The sequence below is a fragment of the Helianthus annuus genome, chromosome 6 (assembly GCF_002127325.2).
Source record: "Helianthus annuus cultivar XRQ/B chromosome 6, HanXRQr2.0-SUNRISE, whole genome shotgun sequence".
Lineage (NCBI taxonomy): Eukaryota > Viridiplantae > Streptophyta > Magnoliopsida > Asterales > Asteraceae > Helianthus > Helianthus annuus.
This window is the reverse complement of record NC_035438.2, coordinates 134,069,490-134,085,735: the sequence shown is the minus strand read 5'-3', so window position 1 is coordinate 134,085,735 and position 16,246 is coordinate 134,069,490. Positions and strand designations below refer to the sequence as shown.

The window sequence follows — 16,246 nt, the reverse complement described above, 5'->3', positions numbered from 1 at the left end:
GAAGACGAACCTCAAACCTTGTTATACTAACCCACTAGCGAGTGCGGAATCCAAGCTAGCGAGCAAACCGGGATTAAGCAAGTATAAACACAAACACACACGGGTTCACCGATTAACACAACTTGTATTAATGCAAATGAAGGTTTCGGTTACAAGCACAATGTTTACAAACCTAACTTGTAAACTCTCAAAGTGTGTGTGTGTGGTTCCGGACAGAAAGCTCTCAACTTGTCTCTCTATCTCTCGGGTGTGCACTCTCTGAACTTTCACACTACACTGCATGGGTATATATATACCCAGCCCATGATGTCTGGTCGAAGGATCCGATAGATGGTCCGAAGGATCATCTTTCGGATATAGTGTTTTCGAAGGATCAGCAAGGACCTCGAAAGATCACCTTTCGAGGTCTATTGTTCGAAGCTTATCTTTCGATCACCTCGAAGGATCAACAGTATCCTTCGAGGCTATCCTTCGATACAGACAAACATACAACTTATTGGCCAAGTCAAACTAGGAGGATAGTTGACTTGGTCAACTTACAGACTCACTTAGGACATCGTTTACATACAGACCGAATACAGACAAAGTACAGACACAAGTGCACCAACAGTGTTGTAAAAGTCGGATTACTCGGCCGAGTACTCGGCGAGTACTCGGTCCTCGGACCCCCTCTGAGGCGACTTCCTCCTAGGCGGTATGTCCTAGTAGGTTATATATGTCTTAATAGACTATATTTGTCCTTAATGGACCATATTGGGGCTTAATGGATCACAACGGGCAATAGCAGGTGAATTATATGTTTTAATGGATCACAATGGCCAATAATAGATCATATATGTCTTAATGGACCATATTGGGTCTTAATGGATCAAAATGACACAATAGTAGATCATACATGTCTTAATGGATCATATTGGGCCTTAATAGATCACAATGAGTAATTGTAGTTCATAAATGTCTTGATGGACCATATCATGCCTTAATGGAACACGATGGATAGTGGTAGATCATACATTTCTTAATAGACCATATTTGACCTACTGGATCACAATGTACAATGGTAGATAATAGATGTATTAATGAACCATAATGAGTTTTAATAGATTATACGATGAAATATAGTAGATCATACATATCTTAATAGACCATAATGGGCCTTAATGGATCACCATAGATAATGGTAGATCATACATGTCTTAATGGACCATAATGGGCCTTAATGAATAACAATGAACAATGGTGGATCATGCATTTCTTAATGTACTATATTGGGCCTTCATGAATCATAATGGACAATGGTAGATCTTACGTGTCTTAATGGACTATATTGGGCCTTAATGGATCACAATGGACAATGGTGGATCATAGATGTCTTAATGAACCATATTGGGCCTTAATGGATCATGATGGACTATGCTCGTTTATTATCTAATAATTAATATATTAGATAAAGAATAGTATAAAATAATAGACTCGTTTAGTCTTGCGAGCTTGATAAGTGAAGCTCGGGCTCGTTTATTATCAAATAATTAATATATTAGATAAAGAATGGTATAAAATAATAGACTTGTTTAGGATCGCGAGCTCGATAAGTGAAGCTCGGATTCGTTTACTAAACAAGTTTGTTTTTAGGTCTAGGCTTGGCTGGAAAGCAATTTTAAATAAGTTTGGCTCGACTCGTTTACTAGACAACTTTAAATAAGGAGTAAATGTTATTAAATATTACATTAAGGCTTGATAAGGCTTGACAAGCTTCACATGCTACGCTCGAGCTTGGGCTCAATAAATAACCAAGCTTTATTTTAGGCTCAAGCTCGGCTCGGTCTCGATAAGGTGTAACTCGTTTTGAGCTTTTTTCTCAAGCCGATCTCGAGCGGTTCACAAACCGCTCGACTCGTTTGCTCCCTAATCATAATGGGTAATTTACTTTCTATGCTCAACATGTAATTTATATATATATAAAAAAAGTTGTATAATTTCAATTTACTTTTTATAACTTTATATATTAAAAGTTTATAAATTACAAAATAGTTTTCCACCAAAAATTTTTACCCCTAAAAACTTCCCTCCCAACCTATTTATAACTTTATATATTAAAAGTTTAGAAATTAGAAAATAGTTTTCCTCCTAAAATTTTTACCCCTAAAAACTTCCCTCCCAACCCAATCGGGCTCCCAATTTGAACTCCCCCCAAAAATTTTCTAAAAAACAGCAGAAAAAATTCAAGACAAACAAATCAAAACCCTAGCTTCCAATTTCATACCAATGGTTTGCAACTCTTCGACCACTACAGTTCTCCTGGCCCTCCGTCGCCTCTCCCACCTTTGTCAGATTCTACAACGAAGTCCCTAAATATGGCAAAGGAGAAATCAAAGGAGTCCCTAAATCACCACCGGACCAATCAAAGGAAAAATATGGTAATTATGCTTCAGCGTCTTGGTTGTTTTCAAGAATTACTTCAATTAACCTGATTTTGCAACGATTGCAGTGCGTATAATTACATTGTTAACTTGAATATATATTATATTGTCGATTCAGAGGGTTTCTAGAAACTACGGTCAGGAGAAGGCTGTTGAATGTATGTCAGAGCTTTTAATGTTGCTAAATTAGATAAGGTCATAGCTTATTTGATATTTAATTGATTCGTGTTTAAATCTTGTGTTGTAGTTTGAATGTTAACTATTTTCTTTTTTTGTATATTGATGTTCGTGGTTGCAAGCTAGAGTTGAATGTATGTCAGAGCTCTCAAGTCTTTAAGTTTAATGTTAGTTCTTGCTGCAACTAGATAATTAGAATATTCAAGGTTATGCTTTTCTGTGTTAAGTTTAATGTTAATTCTTGCTGCAACTAGATAACTAGAATATTCAAGGTTATGCTCTTATGTGTTGAATTATCTCAAACATGCTATTTTACTATATAAAAGTTCTATTTATTGCCTTATGATGGGTGTTAATGCTTATATACTTTATGTACTATTGAAGCAAGTTTATTTAATATTATATACATAATCTAATTGGAATATTATGGGTTTAAAAAAATTAGTCTTGTCTTGTTAAGAACAGGGTTTGTGTGTGGACGGCATTTCTACTGATCTTCCTGTCTATTTTGGGTGCTTGCTCAATCAAATAGATTCACACGAGTAGCTGGTGAATTATTTGGACATTTAGTTACAATGCTCTTCATGCAGCAAGCTATTAAAATGAGTTAGATTGTCTCTAAATTCAGCTTAGTTTAAATTCACTAAACAAATAGTGATTTAACACAATGTTGAATACATAGGAAGTTGTGGAGGGATTTGGTATACCGAAAAGTGAAAATCCAAATCAACTTGAGTTGCAATCTTCATGGCATTTTGCAAACTAAATGTTTTCACTAGTCTTATCCTTTGCCCTTCTTACTTCGGCATTATGGAACAGGGTGGCTAAAGGGATTTATTGCGGATTATGGGGTTCCGGTTATGGTGGTTGTTTTGACCGGTGTGTCAGACATACCAACTGATAGTGTTCCAGAAGGAATACACAGGCGGCCTTTTAGTCCAAATCCGTGGTCTCCTAGTGCTTATACAAATTGGATCGTTGCAAAGGTGATTTTTTATACTTATTATTTGCATGAATAATAACAAGTATTTTTTATTAAAAAAAGTTTAGGATCATATTTCTTGCAGGATATCTTGAACGTTCATTGGAGCTTTTGTTCCAGCCATGACGATTGCGGTTCTTTATTATTTTGATCAAAGTGTTGCTTCTCAACTTGCACAACAAAAAGAGTTTAATTTAAAAAAAAACCGTCTTTGTATCATTATGTTCTCTTTGTTTTTTTTTTTGGTAAACAAACATTCACTTCATGAGAATTTTTTCTTTTTTCTTTTTTTAGTACGTATAGTTATTTATGTGTTTATTTATAAATTTGTTATTATTTTTTGTTTAACAAACCTTAATATGTGGGCTAATTGGCATTCCTCCTTCCAATGGAGTTAATCCACAATCTCCTATACACACAAAGAGTTTGGCCACCTTGAAACATCAGGTACTCTTGTTTAATTAAACAAAATGTAATATTTATCCTCTTACATTGTAATAGCAGGATGATGCAGTCCTCTTAAATAAACACTTAAATTAGTCAGGATGTAATTTAGGGGTGCAAACGAGCCGAGCGGCTCGCGAGCTACTCGAGATCGGCTCGATAGAAAGCTCGAACAAGCCGAGCCTTATCGAGCCCGAGCCCGAGCTTGAATTTAGGATCAATTAGATATCAAGCCCGAGCTCGAGCCTTGTATGTGTAGCTCGTTTAGGCTCGAAGAGCCTTATCGAACTTAGTGTACTTTAGGGTTTAAACTATATATTACTTTTTGAATGATCTAGATGTTCTTTTTTAATTGAGTTCTCAAACTATCGAATCGAGCTCGAGCCGAGCCTTGGCTCATTAACAGCCAAAAACGAGATCGAGTCAAGCTTTAGCTTGTTTTAACTCGCGCCATAGATGCTTAGATCGATCTTTCGAGCCGAGCTCGAGTTTTAAGTTTTACTAAAGAGCTGAGCTCGAGCCCAAAATCCAAGGCTCGAATCGTGTATATGCAATGTATGTTTTCTTTTATTTTGTTTATAAATGTCCACGTAGCCATTTTTTTAAAACATTTTATAAATAGAAAGCTAAGACTCCTTTTACCAATAGTCAACTTTTGATACTCATGAGATATAAAATGGCATCTTTTTTAATCAATATCGATTTATTTACTATTCTTATAGTCTTTACACAACAAGTCATAATTTTTTCAAACAGTCCATGTTTGTAATATGAAATTGAAAGTTTTGTCTTTCTTTAAACAGCCTCTGGGAGTAAACTTGTATCTACAGCTCGAAGAAGTATATGCCAAAACTCTAACTTAGGCATGTAAGTTCTAATCTTATAAAAATATATATTAAAATTAGTATTTGTTTACATGGAGATCTGGATGTCGATAAACGTATATCAAACTGCCACAAGTCTAAGTAGTTTCTAGAATCAGCTATGCAGATTTTCCATATGCTTGCATATATCATTAAGATATAGCATTTGATCAATTTAACTCTGTGATGTATCACCTGCTTTAATAACTACCAATGAACCCAATTGATAGTTGTTATATAGTTGTTTTTTACCCTTTTAAGTGTGTTTTCTAAATACCATTACATGCTAAGTGTTGGAGATAATTTTTGAGCCCACACCTAATTGCATTCATAGTTTTTATGTAACGATTTTGATTACTTGTTTTATTGTTAATCAGAAGCACATGCAAGAGATATATGCGCCACAAGAAGCCTCAGGGATTTCAGGTTTAATTGAGACCCAAGGAAACATTTGAAGAACATGGTTCTTGGTCTCCCTCAACTCCCAGCTAATGTGACACGAGAAAGCACACGGCTGCGCCCGACAATGTTGTGGAGTGGTGTTAGGCCTTTTAGATCTGGTCATGTATTTGCAACAGAACCTTGGAGTGGTGTTACGTCTGCAATGGTTTAAACAGTTCCAAAGACGTCACCACAGGTACATTGATTCTTAGCATGCTTACAATTCTTTTATTAGTTTTATATTCATCTCTACGTGATGGTTCTTTGACAACATTCCTATCCTCTTCATCTTCTCCGAGAGAAGGTAATACTTGTACTTTGATCATATAAATTACACTTTTTTTCTTTCCAAATTAGATTCATGAAACTAACATTTTAGTTTGCCTTTCACAACAAGGAAGCTATCACCAGTTCTAGAATTGGAGGAACTGGAATCAGGCAAAGGCAAGAAAGAAGTGGAAGCAAAACATGTGAGTTATTCATACACGTTTTTCCATCTGATATTTGCATTGGCGAGCAGGTAATCGGACATACTTTTATTGGGATGGAGCAGTTCAGATAGCTCGGATCTCATTGATGTCGGGTGGTTGGTCAATGATTGAACTGTCCACAACTTGAATCTGGTGGCTGGTCATTGATTTTGCTATCAAATATTGGAGCATTTCACAATGGCAAAACAACTAGATACAAATTTGCAGCAATTTCAAGTCTAAAAGCATTGAGTATATTAGTTCTTAGTTTATGTGTAGAGGCATTCCCTGTGCACCTTATGTAGATAGATTTTGAATAGACGTGTATGTCTTTAATTAGTATTTAAATTGAAAATTTATGTATGGATTTTGGTTTATTATTGTTGATATCATTTTGTTTTAGTTTTTCTCATGTTTATTGTTGTTTTAACTTTATAAAAGTTCCAAAATAAATTGCCTAATGAGACAAAAATTTCATGTGGCTATAAATAACTATTAGCCATACCATAGTCACTTTGTTTCTTGTTTGTGTGACGCAATGATAGCAAATGTCATAGGAAAAAAATGTGTGTGACCAAAGGTTAAACAATAACCACACTTAAAATTACAAAATTTCATGTGACTATAGATAACCATTAGCCACACCATAATCATTTTTTTTGTTTGTGTGACGCAATGATATCAAATGCCATAGGAAAAAATATTATGCGTGACCAAAGGTTAGACAATAGCCACACTTACAATTACAAAATTTCATGTGGCTATAGATAACCATTAGCTACATCATAGTCACTTTGTTTTTGTTTGTGTGACGAAATATAACAAACGTGATGATGAAAAAAAAAAGTTATGTGTGACCAAATGTTACACAATAGTCACACTTAAAATTACAAAATTTCGTGTGGCTATAAATAACCAATAGCCATACTATAGTCACTCTGTTTTTTGTTTGTGTGACGGAATGATAACAAATATCATAGGAATAACAAATATGTGTGACTAAATGTTAGACATTAGCCACACTTAAAATTGCATTTTTTTTGTGTGTCTAGTAGAAGTTTTTAGCCACTCATACAAAAATTTATGTGACTGTATATTAGAAACGACCACACTTACAATAAATATATGTGGCTGTTGCTATCCTTTAGCCACACGTAATTGACACAATGTTTGATTAGAATGATCCTTTTCGTCACACTTTTCTTTAATTGGTATGGCTAAAACAAACATTTTAGTAAATTCATGTGACTATATAATAGAAATGGTCACTCTTAGAGTAAATTCATGTGGTTGTTGCAACCAGTTAGCCACACTTAATAGAGGGAATGCTTGATTTCAGCATAAAAACGTTGATACCATTTAGCCACACTTTTATGATGCTACAGTCACTAAAAAGTTTGTGTGGCCATATGATACATATGATGACTCGACCTTTGGTCACACTTGACCTGAAAAAAATAGGTGTGGCGAAAGGCCTATGGCCACACTTTTCTTGTGTGGCCATAGGCATATTTTGACGTAGTGTTTATAAAAGCCAAAAAGATTTTATTCCTATTTTATTTTCGATCGTACGATGTTGGATCTCGAGTCTTCGTTACTTGAAACCTGAACGAAAACTGAATTGACTAAATCTTCATAAACGGTCGAAATTTGCATGTTTTGAAAGTTAAAGACTAAAATTGACAAATTTATTAAACTTTCAAACTGTCGGACGGTGTTTGATTGTGACATGGTCATTCGTGTGTCATTTGTTTATACTAACCATTCCAAGCAGTTGTTCTCATTACGCGTTTAGATTTCTTGCATGTGCAGATTCTAAAGGCTAGGAGAACATGGTCGATGACAAGCGTCGGAATCAAGACACGACGCTAAGGCACTCAAAAGATGAAGATGATCGAGTTGCCGTGGACCATCATCAACACCTCAAGGATCTCATTCATAAAGATCAAGTATTTCACGAGCATAACTCAAGGGGGAGCTTATGTTAAGGGGGAGTTTGTCAACACACTTCCTACATGATACGGGTAGTTTGTTGATACACTCTCTACTTTCAAGACGTGAAGACTTTGAAGATCCTCCGACATTGAAGACTTGAAAGGACATCAGAGTCTTGAAGACATGAAGATTAACGATGATCAAGATCGAGACAAATCTGCACCCATCGAAGATTGAGACAAAGCTACAGCCAAGGGGGAGTTTGTTGGTGCACTTGTGTCTGTACTTTGTCTGTATTCGGTCACGATATAAAACGTTGTCCTTGTTAGTCATGTAAGTTTGACCAAGTCAACCATCCTCCGGTTTGACTTGGCCAAACAGTTAGTATATGATTGTTCAATGTCTGTGTCGAAGGATGGACCATCGAAGGATTGCTTCAATCCTTCGATGACATCGAAAGATATGCTTCGATGGATGATTGTTGGACCTCGATACATCATCCTTCGAGGTCCCTGTGTATCCTTCGATAGCTTTATGCTCGATAGATCATCTATCGAGCAGTAATCCTAATCCTTCGACAAGACTTGCTGTGTTTGGGTATAAATACCCATGCAGTGTGTTCATTTCAGATAGAGACTTGGAGAGATAGATGCACACAGACAGACCCGATAGATAGAGAGCATTCTGCTGTGAACACATACACACACTTAGAGAGTTTGCAAAACTGATTTGTAAACATTGTGCTTGTAACAGGAACCTTTCATTCGTATTAATACAAGTGGTGTTAATCGGTGAATCTTTGTGTGTTTGTGTTTGTGCTTGTTTCATCCCGGTTTGCTCACTAGCTTGGATTCCGCACTTGCTAGTGGGTTAGTATAACAAGGTTAAGGTTGAACCTCATCCTCCGAGAGGGACCTACAGACCCAAAACCATGTGCATCTGCTCTATCCTCCATATGTCACCGTCTATTGTGAAATGATCATTATATCATGTTCTTATATAAAGCGTTCAGCATTCCCAATACAACCACATCCAAACTCATCTACAACATCATATCTTTCACCAGGAAGCGCTACTTCGATTCTTATCTTCCTTCAACAACTTTTGTAAGTGAGCAGCCTCTCGCTTCCTTGAAAACATGGCCATACATATGCCACGCATCATTCAAGCAAGAAAAATTCTCAAACGGTCCCTCTCTAATGGTAGCACCACTCCTGCATCTATGGACATCCCCAAAGGCTATTTTGCCATTTATGTTGGAGAACAAGAGAAGAAGCGGTTTGTGGTGTCTGTATCACTACTAAGCGAACCTACGTTTCAGGAGCTACTGCATCAGGCAGAAGAAGAGTTTGGCTACAACCATCCAATGGGCGGGCTCACGATTCCCTATAGTGAAGATGTATTCACAGATCTGGCTTCTCGTTTGGGAGCATTTTGACTTGTATACATCTGTCTATATCTACAACAGTTTTGTAAACATCTAACCAGTAGGAACCATTTATAGTTGTAAATTTAGATCATTGATCCAGATGAATGAAATTTAATTTGGATATTCTTTTGAGTTCATGATATTCTATATTTTTATTACATGGTTTTATTTGAATAAGAAGCGAGTTACTAGCTAGTTAAAAAGGTTTAACTGGATAGCTACACTGAGAATAACATGCTCTCACATTTAGATAAAACCTAACAATAAGAAGATGTTTATACCTAATCCAGATCCCGCCTTGTAAAAAGCATTGAAATAAAGGCAAGGTTACACGTGTACGAGTCCCGAACTTGTTAACAATACAGACTCAGTTTAAATGGTTCTCCTGTTTGAAATTTCTATTAATATAATTACCATGGTCAAGGAATGAATTCCAACTATAGTGTCTTAAGTGTTCTTAAATGAGCTAGCTAGTGTTTGAGGTTCACACAAACACCTGACTCGAACAAAAAGGCAAGATAGATGTAATGGTGGCAGTCCAGAATTTGAGGTCAGCATAAACACTGGGCATCAGAGATATTGAAGATAATAATCGCTAGCGCTCAACAACTTTACGAAACTTCTTAAACCTCCATGTTACGATGTAACGAAGGCATTCTAGAGTTTTTACTCATCTTATGTGTTGATCAACGTGTGTGAGGCAGTCAATAAACAATTTTCAGGAGGCTCAGGTTCCTTGGAAACATAACTCCCTAAGAAATTAAGACTGTATATTTGCTACTTTCAATCAGCAATCTTGAATTAGAGGGTAATTTCGGTTTTGTTTTATAATTAAGCATCGATGTTAGTGGTTAGAGCTGTAGTTTAAACACTTGTTTGGATAACCAAGTCTAATGCAGATCACTAGGTGGGAGGACACAGTGACCTACAAGTGATAATAGTTGACTACTTATTGTACTCAAGGCCATATAATTATTCATGTTGATCTCCTGTTTCGATTGTGATTGAATATCGATGTCCACAAATTCTTTATAATTTTATTTTCAAGATACAAGACCATGTGTGTTTGTTTTCTCGTCCATGTGCTCCTGTCTATTATGTACCTCATTATATCTTCTTGGTATATATATAAATCATTCAACATGCACAATACACCCACATCTTCCTAGAAAATCATCTACAATATCACCCAACCAGAAGCAATACTTTGATTTTGTTTTCCATAACAAACATTTCCAAGTGAAACAGACTCACACTATCTTGAAAATATGGCCATCCGTATGCCTCGTATCATTCAAGCAAAAAAAAATTCTGAGGCGGTCATTATCTAATGGAAGCAGAACTCCAACATATACGGACATCCCAAAAGGCTATGTTGCAATTTATGTTGGGGAACAAGAGAAGAAGCGGCACATGGTCCCGGTATCACTATTAAGCGAACCTTTGTTTCAGGACTTACTGCATCAGGCGGAGGAAGAGTTTTGGTACAACCACCCAATGGGCGCGCTCACAATTCCATGTAGTGAAGACATATTCACGGAGCTTGCTTCTCGTTTGGGAGCGTTCTGACATGTATATGTTTGTCTTTATAACCGCAGTTTTGTAAACAGCTAACAATTAGCAACACTTTATAGATAGATGTAAATAGAGAATTGTTCCTGTTGAATGAAATTTAACTTGGATGTATTTTTGAGTTGAAGGAATCTTAACTATTTTTAGTTGCTGGTTTTCTAAAAAATACAAAGCTTGTGATCAGCTAGAGATAAAGGAAAACAAGTGGATACTTACAAAGAGAATTACGTTTCTTATTTTGTCACTCAAACTGACACTGCACTCAATCAACTAAATTTTACACCAGGAAGAGACATCTATTGATGCAGTTTTGTGTCTGTTACTAGTCTTGTACGTTATGTTGTATTTTGTATGGTCTTTTATCAGTTATCAAGTCTGTATTCGCAGTCGTCCAAGTCGGATATCCTCCTATCCGCTTGTGTCTGACTTGTTTGTCTTGCTTCTCGTTTGGGAGCGTTCTGACATGTATATGTTTGTCTTTATAACCGCAGTTTTGTAAACAGCTAACAATTAGCAACACTTTATAGATAGATGTAAATAGAGAATTGTTCCTGTTGAATGAAATTTAACTTGGATGTATTTTTGAGTTGAAGGAATCTTAACTATTTTTAGTTGCTGGTTTTCTAAAAAATACAAAGCTTGTGATCAGCTAGAGATAAAGGAAAACAAGTGGATACTTACAAAGAGAATTACGTTTCTTATTTTGTCACTCAAACTGACACTGCACTCAATCAACTAAATTTTACACCAGGAAGAGACATCTATTGATGCAGTTTTGTGTCTGTTACTAGTCTTGTACGTTATGTTGTATTTTGTATGGTCTTTTATCAGTTATCAAGTCTGTATTCGCAGTCGTCCAAGTCGAATATCCTCCTATCCGCTTGTGTCTGACTTGTTTGTCTCTCTTGTTTATTGTATTGGTGGTAAACTATGCATGTTGCATATTAAGGGTATATCTGTCAATTTGTTGTGTTGTTTGTGCCATCTGTTTCTGCAGTCTGTTATGCAGAAACAGATAACTGTTTGCAGGCTTTGGCGAAACAGTCTGTTTCGTCGAATACATGTCGACGAAACAGACATGGTGATATTTGGTTCAGTTTCGTCAAAGTGGTCAACGAATCACATGTGATTCGTTGACTGTTGGGCTTAGTTTTGGGCTTTCTCCTGTTTCGTCAGCCCAGGTTCTGATTCGTCGAGCTTATCAGCCCATCTGCTATATAAGGCACAGACAGGTCACAGTTTAGTCTTAGAGATGAGAGAATACCCTTCAAGCTTGTAAACTGTGTTTGTATCAGTTTGTAATATCTCATCCAGTTAATCAAAAGAGTGTGTTTCTTTGGTTAACCATTGTGTGTTATTGTGTTCTATGTTTGATTGGCTTAGTTAAGTGGATTCCGCACACTTAACTTTGTTTGTTATAAACAAGGCTTTGGTAGTGAAAATCGATCCTCCGATTTTGGGACCTACAAGTGGTATCAGAGCAGTGGCTCTTATCCTTGTTTAAAATCAAACATAGTACGGTTGGTTTGTCTAGTGTTTGTGTTTTTCTCAAAGAATGTTCTTAAAAACTTCAAATTTTATGGAAAAGGATCTTTAAAAGGAAGGATATTGTTTGTTTTGTTAAGAGTTTTACGGAAAACCATACTAGTTTGAGTGTACACATACAAACTGTTGGTTTTGGTTGAAAGTTTTAAACAATAATCTGTGGTCGAAAATTATGAAATTCACTGGTTGTTCTTGAGTTCTTCACATCTTCATAAGATATTCAAAGTGTTCTTGGTAGACTTGCTTTTTGATCCAACTGATAAGGTTACTTTGTTTTGAAAAGTGTTATAACATACCCTATTGTCCACCATACTTCTAAGTTGGTAAGAAAAGCATGGTTGAAATTCATGTGACTTGAGAGACTGTGTATAAACAAATCACCTACTTTTACCAACCTCTGACAGCCTTTTTGACGAATCAGCTTTCGACGAATCAAGAAGTCAACGAAACAGAAAAGTATTTCGCCAAAGGTCTCTTTGACGAAACAGAAAAGTGTTTCGCCAAAGATCCCTTCGACGAAACAAAGGTGTTTCGCCAAAGGTCCCTTTGACGAATCAGACATTTGTTTCATCAAACTTCTTTGACCAAACAAGATCTGTTTCGTCATCAGTTGTTTCATCAAAACACAATTCTGTTTCGTAGAGAGTGTTTCGTCGTGAAAGTTGTCATTTTTCAACAGAAGGTTTGCAAGTTCATCATAACAGTGTGTTTTCAAGTGTTTGTTCAGGTTTTCCACTAGTATACATCAAAAATGAGTTGTACAAGTCTGTGGGACTGGAGTACGGACCCACAGCCCGGTTAAGATCAAACTTCCGCAGCAGCATGGGCGAGAAGTATGTTTCCTCAACCAGCGATCAGTGCAAGTCAATGGGCGTTGGTATCCAATCAAAGTCAAAGTATTCAAAATCTTCTGCTTAGCGAAAGTGAAACGGGCAGCAACAATCGTCCACCAAAGTTGAACCACATGAATGACTTTCCATCATGGAAAAAACGCTTTCACACATATGTTCAGGGCAAAGCACCGAACTTTGGACGTGTTTCATCAATGCATTCAACCCTAATCTTGAAGTTGCAGCATCCACTTCAGCGGGTTATGCTAACATGCTCGAAGATGACAAGAAAGCCTATGATTTGGAGAAAAAGGCTTTTGCTACACTTACACAAGCACTTAACAAAGATATCTATCATCAGTTCTCCTACTGCAAAGACACGAAAACATTGTGGGATGCCTTGGTTGCGAGAGGAGAAGGCAATGCAGCTACTCGAAAGTCTCGCTATGATCTGTTGAAGAAAGAGTTTGAATCTTTCCAGTTTTTGGAAAATGAAACCCTTAATGATATGACTACACGATTTTATCATTTGATTAGTGAAATGTGTTCTTATAGGGTTTTGGCTACTCAACAGGATATGGTGAATAGGTTTGCTGATGCTTTACCTCCAAAGTGGAGTTCTTTTATTGAGTTGTTGAAGCATACGGGTACTCTAGACACAGTTAACATCTATGAGTTCATCCAGAAGCTGGAACACAAGAATGATGAAGAAATCAGGAAAGCAAAACCAGTTCCCGCTCCTCAGAATACAGAAATGTATCTTCGGCTTCGATGCCTTGGCCAGATCCAATGCAGCCCAGCAACCAAAACTGCAAATTGCATGTGTGTCCAATACAAGTTCCTTTCCGTTTCCTCAATCAACTACTGCTCCAGCTTTCGATCCAAGGGCTTATATTCCAACTCCTCAACCTCCACCTCAAGTCAATCCTGCAGAACCTCAATTCGATTCAAGGTCATACATTCCTGTTCCATCACAACCACAAGTCCAATCACAACAACAAGCTCATTATACCAACAATCCTCAACCTCAAAACCCTAACACTATCCAAGTCGACACCTCAAACCTTTCTCAAGTTAGCATTGAAGTAGCAAAGGAGCATATGGAACTTATCAATACAATGGTCAGTGCTTATTGCGGTTTGGTAGCAGGTCAGATTGGAAACATCAACATGACCCACGAAGATTATCAACAGATCCACAAGGATGAAATGGAGTTGATGGATATCAAATGGGCTTTTGCTAGTGCAATTAGAAGGACAAAAGACTTCATGGCTCGAACTGGAAGAACTTCGTTGGAAGGCAAGAAGGATACGAAGTACGGGTTTGATATAAATGCTGTCACATGCTTCAATTGTGGCGAGAAAGGGCACTTCAAACGTGAGTGCACCCGACCAACCAAACAAGGCAATCATAACCCATTCAGAAACCGGACGAGTACTTCGAATGTGAATGCCCAGCAAGAGAATCGTGACAGGAGGATGGTGGCAGTCAACAACAATCAGAGCTAGTCCAGACCGTCAAATCCCAATCGGGCTTTGACTGTTCAAGCTGATGAAGGATGTGACTGGTCTGTACAGTTTGGGGAAGGTGATCAAGGAGGTGGAACAGCATGTTATGCAAAGATCATCAATCACATTAAGCATGTTCATAAGGAAGAGTTTTCTGAAAGTGACGACAGTTCTGGTTATTCTGGGAGTTCTGATGAAGAAGGTTCTATTTCTGGGGATAATCACTCTGAGCCTGATGTGAAGGAGGAAGCAGGATCTGATGTTGAAGATTTATTAAATGAAGCTGAGTAGTTGAAAAGTCAGAAATCAGTTCTGATCAAGAAGGCTGCTGCTGTATCTTAGGAAATGGAGAAATTCTTTTATGAAGATGGATCTTTTTCTTTTCAAACTGCCTTTATGGCAAACGTCTCTGCCTCTTCGAGTCAGGTAAATTCTGAAACTCCTGCTCCTAGTATTTGTAAATCTTGTGCAGATATGAAACTTGAATCAGAAAAGCTTCATAGTCATAATCAAAATTTGGTTATTGAACTATCTAAATGCAAAGAGGAAAATATGGATTTAACTCGGAACGAAAAAGAATTTAAATCTGTAATCGAAACATTAAAGAAAAGCGTGTCCGAAGTGAACAAAGTGGTTTACCATAAACAAGTGAGTATAAATGAGTACATAAATATTGTTGAGGAAACCAAACAGCAACTAGCCATTGCCAAGTGCGAGCATGATGCAATCAAACAAAAATTGGAGAGTTATTCTAACTCCCGATTTGTGCTTATCACATCATCGATGTTCAACAACTGAAAGGAAACAAGAAAGGCGTAGGGTTGAGAAATGTCCACCCCCTTTGAGACATAACTATACCAAAATGCCTGATGAAGAAGATATGCCACGGTATGAACCCAGTGTGCCTCTTGATTATGAGGAATTTTCTACTGGCCTAGGGTTCAAACCGGACAGTTCCTCAAACACATCCTCTAAGCAACAAGAAACCTCAACATCCATGAAACAAAGTCCTCCAATTATCGAGGACTATGAGTCATCGGATGATGAATCAGAATTGGATGTAAGTGATCAGGATAAATCACTTGACAAGATGAAAGGAGTAGTAATTCCACTTGAGAATCACATTCTTTGTGATCCTGATACTCCTGCTGTTCCATCAGTTGTCAAACAAGTGATAGATCCTGTCAAAGTTGACAAGACGTCTGTGTCTGCTATTAAAAGCAGTACTGTGTTGTATACGTTGGTTGGTGGTGATAAAATCTACTCAGATCGCGATTTTCCAATTGAAAATGTCAATCAATCTTTGATTGATAAAGTCTTTGAAGATAACACAAACAAATTTTTGGGAAAAAGACTTCCGGGAATTGTTGTAACACAATGTGATCCAATTCCTAAGGCTGAGATCAGAAAACAGTTTGGTAATCAAAAATCACCAACCACTCAACAACCTAGTGCTTCTATTGGTAAACAACCTGTCAAGCGAGCTCAAAAGCCTAATGTCCCTCAAATGAAATCTGAAACAAAAGGAGCTCATTTTCAAAAGAAAGTGAAAGATGTCAAATTCGTGTCATCCAAGGGTACTTATAAGATTGAGACTTTTGAGAACAAGTCAAACACCGATTTTGTACAA

General features: G+C 37.0%; 1 protein-coding gene and 1 long non-coding RNA gene across 2 annotated transcripts; both read left to right on the top strand.

The window, feature by feature from the left end:
• Positions 1–2,141: 2,141 nt before the first annotated feature.
• On the top strand, positions 2,142–3,784 carry LOC118479476. Its single transcript, XR_004859656.1, has 3 exons — positions 2,142–2,417; positions 3,417–3,583; positions 3,665–3,784. It is a non-coding gene; the product is annotated as an uncharacterized LOC118479476 (long non-coding RNA).
• A 4,996-nt stretch (positions 3,785–8,780) lies between these two features.
• Positions 8,781–9,293, top strand: LOC118479475 (auxin-responsive protein SAUR21-like). Its single transcript, XM_035974017.1, has one exon. The coding sequence runs from the start codon at positions 8,871–8,873 to the stop codon at positions 9,168–9,170; it is 300 nt and encodes a 99-aa protein (XP_035829910.1). The 5' UTR covers positions 8,781–8,870; the 3' UTR covers positions 9,171–9,293.
• The last annotated feature ends 6,953 nt before the right edge of the window (positions 9,294–16,246 follow it).